General features: G+C 41.6%; 1 protein-coding gene across 4 annotated transcripts in view; it reads right to left on the bottom strand.

The window, feature by feature from the left end:
• Positions 1-4979, bottom strand: part of ZFAND4 (zinc finger, AN1-type domain 4) — an 85308-nt gene that overhangs the window by 46704 nt on the left and 33625 nt on the right. Inside the window, exon 3 of one of the 4 annotated variants that reach the window (XM_006757146.2) lies at positions 1574-1649. The exons of 2 other annotated variants lie outside the window; for them this stretch is intronic. In XM_006757146.2, the coding sequence (XP_006757209.1) occupies positions 1574-1649 (76 nt within the window). Of the gene's footprint in view, positions 1-1573; positions 1652-4979 lie in introns of those variants that run through there. One more of the 4 variants, XM_015559671.1, reaches the window with a different exon arrangement.

Below are 4979 nucleotides of genomic sequence, written 5' to 3'. Positions count from 1 at the left end.
TGTTATGAATTGTAATGTAAATATCTGATATGCAGGATGTATTTTCATTGTTACAAATTGAACATAATTAAAGCATAGTGATTAATCACAAAAACAAAATGTAATCATATATGTGTTCTCCGATGGTCTTAGGTGACCCCTGTGAAAGGGTCGCTCAAGCCCCAAAGGGGTCGCGACCCACAGATTGAGAACCGCTGGCTTAGAGTGAATAATGAAAAAGTAAAACAAAGATTCAAAGGACAAGGATCAGGTAATATGAGGTACTGAGCCAACACATCTTTTTTTAATTGAATGTATTGGGGTGACATTGGTTTCCCAAACCAAAAAGGTTTCATGTGTACAACTCAATAAAACATCATCTGCAATATTAGCAAATCGGATCCAATAATATATTAAAAAGATCAGACACCATGATCAAGTGGGATTTATTCAGGGAATGCAAGACTGGTTAAATATCCACAAATCAGTAAATGTGACACATCACATATGCAAATTGAAAGATAAATATCACATGATTATATCAATAGATGCAGAAAAGGCAGTTGACAAAATGCAACACCTTTTTTGATAAAAACTCTCAGGAAAGTGGGAATAGAGGGATCATACCTCAACATAGTAAAGGCCATATATGACAAACCTACAGCCAACATAATACTCAATGGTCAACAACTAAAAGCTTTCCCCTTAAGAAAAGGAACAAGACAAGGATGTCCGCTTTCACCACTCTTATTCAACATAGTATTGGAGTGCACAGATTCGTGCACCAGTGGGGTCCCTCAGCCTGGCCTGTGGGGATCAGGCCAAAACCGGCTCTCCAACATCCCTTAAGGGGTCCTGGATTACACGAGGGCACTCTGTAAAGTTGCTGTTGTACAGGGTGTGGAATGCAAATGCAAGTGTGTAATAAACCAGATTCAGGACCAACAGTGCCCCAGCAACAACATAACCCCTGGCCGAAGGTAGAATCGCATGGCCCCGTGAGGAATCGGGCTCCCTCCTCTTCCCCTGATTTCTGGGTCATCTCCCACCCCTGAGGAGTCCTGGACTGTGAGAGGGCACAGGCCAGGTTAAGGGGCCCCTCTTTCAGTGCATGAATTTTCATGCACTGGGCCTCTAGTTAAAAAATAATAATAAACTGGCAAAAAAAACCCACATTATCTGCAAACTGCATTGTGTATCCATCACTCCAAGCAAAATCTCTTTATGTCCCCATTTTCTTCCCCTTTGCCCAGCTCCACCTACCCCCCACTGCTCCTTTCCCTCTATCACCATACTGTTGTCTGTGTCTGTATGGTATGTATATAAGTTTTTTGGCTAAATCTCTTCACCTTCTTTCATCCAGTCCCCGCTTCCCCACCCCTCTGACAGCTGTTAGTCTGTTCCACTCGTTTCCATGCTTCTGTTTCTGTTTTGTTCAACAGTTTATTTAGTTCGGGATTTACACTGAAATCTAAAAAAACAGAACTATTCAGAAGAAGAGAAATGATCCACAGATTCAGAAGAAAAACAATGGTACTAAGTGAAGTCACAATACTGAGCATCTATAAAAAAATTAATATGCAATTACACTCACTTGTAATCATTCAAGCAATAATCATCTTCAAGTTCCACGTTATTCCAAATTAAGTGCTGCTGACAGATGGGAATACCTTAGGGAAAGGTTATAAAAAATGATTTAAAATGCAATAGAATCTTCTTAAAAGTATGGTACAAAGCTGTGTATGAAATGAAAATAATAATAATAACAACAAAAAATTAAACACACTTCTATATTGAATGCTGAGTGCTTAACTAAAATTTACAGAATCACAGATAAAAGACATAGCTAAACGTAGATATAGTCCAATCCACTCACTTTAGAAAAGAACAGTATGTTTCAGTAACTCTCTGACCTTGAAACTGGAAGACAGTTCTAAATGCTGCAAAGTACAAGTCTTCATTCAGGGTTATTGTCAAGGTTAAAAGTATGAGTGGGAATGGGTAAAGGCAGTTAAAACGTACAAATTCTCAGCCATAAAATAAGTCATGGGGATGTAATGTATAATATGAAGACTAGAATTAATAATATTGTGTTGTATATCTAAAAGTTGCCAAGAGAGATCTTAAAAGTTTTCATCACAGGAAAAAAACAACACCAAAAAACTTTTGCCCTGGCCAGGTAGCTTAGTTGGTTAGAGTGCTGTCCCAATATGCCAAGGTTGCAGGTTTGATCCCTAGTCAGGGCACATACAGAAATAGACCAATGAATGTATAAATAAGGGGAATGACAATTTGATGCTTCCCTTCTCCCCTTCCTCTCTCTAAAACTCAATAAAAATTTTAATTAAAAAAAAACTTTTGTAACTTTATGCTGATGGATATTAACTAGACTTATTGTGGAGATCATTTTGCAATACATACAAATACTAAATCACTAGAGGCCCAGTGCATGAATTTTGTGCACTGGAGGGGGGGGCATCCCCTCAGCCCGGCCTGCAACCTCTCGAAGTCCAGGAGTCCTCAGGGGATGTCCAAATGACGACTTAGGCCCACTCCCCACCAGCAGTCATCCTTAGTGCTGCTGTGAGCCCGGCTCAGGGTTTCTGGCTGAGCAGTGCTCCCCCTGTTGGAGTGCACTGACCACCAGGGGGCAGCTCCTGCATTGAGCACATCATAGTGACCGGTCATTCCACCATTCAGTTGATTTCCATATTAGCCTTTTATTACATAGGATCATGTGGTGCACCTGAAACTCATATATGTCAATAATAGCTAAATAAAAAAACAGCAAGAGACAGGAAGGTGGTGGCCAAATAGGCAGACCTTTCTTGCACATCCTCCCAGGGCCAGACTAGAATACCACTAAAGTGGGGAACATTCATCTGGAATTACCAACTGAGGTCCAGCTGAGAAGGCTTATATCAAGGAAAGACAGAAAACACCTGGTGACCAGTGGGAAGGGCGAGGTCATGAGAAAGGCTGACCCGGCTTTCACAGGCAGCAGACCAAGAGTGAAGAGGGAGTTCTCGGCTACGGGATGTTTTTTCCCGAGAAGATGGAGGCCCAGGACCCAGGCTGCACTCCTCATTCTAGAGCACTAGAGCCAAGACCAGTAATCCATGTAACATCCAGCTATGAAAGGCAGCAGGGCCACTGACCACCAGGGAGTGTGGAGCCCGTCAGACATAAAGCTGCAGGGTGTTTTTTTGTTGTTGTTCTTGTTTGTTTTTAAACCCAGAGCACAGGATTTTCATTTTTAGCAACTGACTTACTCCAGGCTTCAGTGGAGGGAGAGAGGTATGAACTGAAGATACCTGATAAAAGGCTTGGGTAGGAAACACTGGGTATGGAAAAGAGGTGGCTGAGAGACCTGCATCCGGTTGCACCCTCACAACTGAAATGGCCATTTTCCTCAGAGGCTCTGGACCATTCTAGTAGCCACAGCTCAGGAAAAGGAAAAAACCCCACCCTAGGCGATACATCCAGCCTCACCCTCAGGAGCCCTGCATCTTGAGCTCTGCAGGGGAGAGAGAAGCAGAGGCCAAGCCTATAGGTTTGAACAGTCTCAGGAAGCATCAGTCACTTGGGGGGGGCGGGTAACCACCCCACCAACCAAGGAACCTGACTGGTGCTTTCCCCTCATAGGAGAGATGATAGAAATTCCAGGTTTCCAGCTGATACCACTGGATTGCATACGAGGATCTCTGTGCAGCTGAGGGCAGAGTAAGATTCTGGATCCCTCTCCTTCCTAATTCTCTTCTTTTGTGGCTACATTTGTTGTTGTAGGTGAATTGTATATGTTTTTATTTTGTTTCTTGTTTTGTTTTGTTCTGTCAGCTCCTGCACAACAGTTCTCACAACTTGGTCAGGGGTGAGCCTAAATGTCAGCCAGCCTGAGAGGAGATTCCTCCCATGAGCAGGAGAGCAGCATACAGGACCCAATTATAATGGGAGAGCACAAGTAACTCACAACCAGGGACATTCCTGGATCACCCAGCTTGGGGTATCCAAGAGATTACACCACTGGGCCCCACAAAACACTTACTTGTAAGGCAATCCTATGAAGACTGGGAGGCATAGCAATTTTCTCTAATACACAGAAACAAATACAAAGGGAGAGACAGAGAAACAACCCCCAAATGAAATAAGAGGAGGAAACTCCAGAAAGAGCGAAATGAAATGGAAGCAAGCAATTTATCAGATATAGAGTTCAAAGTAATGGTTATAAGGATGCTCAATGAACTTAGTGAGAATTTCAAGAAACTTAGTGGGAACTACAATAGTATAAAACAAGAAATATAAACCAGAAATAATAATCAGTTGAAAATTAAGAATAACATATCTGACATCAAGAATACACTGGAAGGAAACAAAAGTAGATTAAAGGAGGCAGAAGACTGAATCAGTGGCTTGGAGGACAAGGTAAAAAAACAAGCAAAACCTACTTAGAGTAGCAAAAAAGAAAAAAGAATTGAAAAGCAGGAAGATAGTTTAAGGGAACTTGGGGACAACATGAAATGTAACAACATTTGCATCATAGGGGTGCCAGAAGGAGAGAAAAGTGAGCAAGGAATGGAGAGCCTGTTCAAAGAAATAATGACAGAAAACTTTGCTAACCTGGTGAAGGGAAAAGTTACACAATTCAGGAAGCACAGAGAGTTCAAATCAAGATGAACCCAAAGAGACCCACTCCAAAACACACCATAATAAAAATGTCAAACATTAAAGACAAAGAATGAATCTTAAAGGCGATGAGAGACAGAAGGTTACTGACAAGGTAACTTTAGAATAACATTAGAATGTCAGCTTTGTTTATAATCTACACTAATAAAAGAGAAAAATGGTAATTGGCAAACAACGCTACCCTTTTCATTGGCTAATCAGGGCTATATGCAAATTAACTGCCAACTCAGACGGCAGTTAACTGACAACAAAGATGGTGATTAATTTGCATATGTAGGCACAATGCAGGGAGGCAAAAGGGAAAACAGGAAGAAGCC

Source organism: Myotis davidii, unplaced genomic scaffold (assembly GCF_000327345.1).
Source record: "Myotis davidii unplaced genomic scaffold, ASM32734v1 scaffold854, whole genome shotgun sequence".
Taxonomy (NCBI): domain Eukaryota; kingdom Metazoa; phylum Chordata; class Mammalia; order Chiroptera; family Vespertilionidae; genus Myotis; species Myotis davidii.
This window is presented reverse-complemented; position numbering and strand designations above follow the sequence as displayed.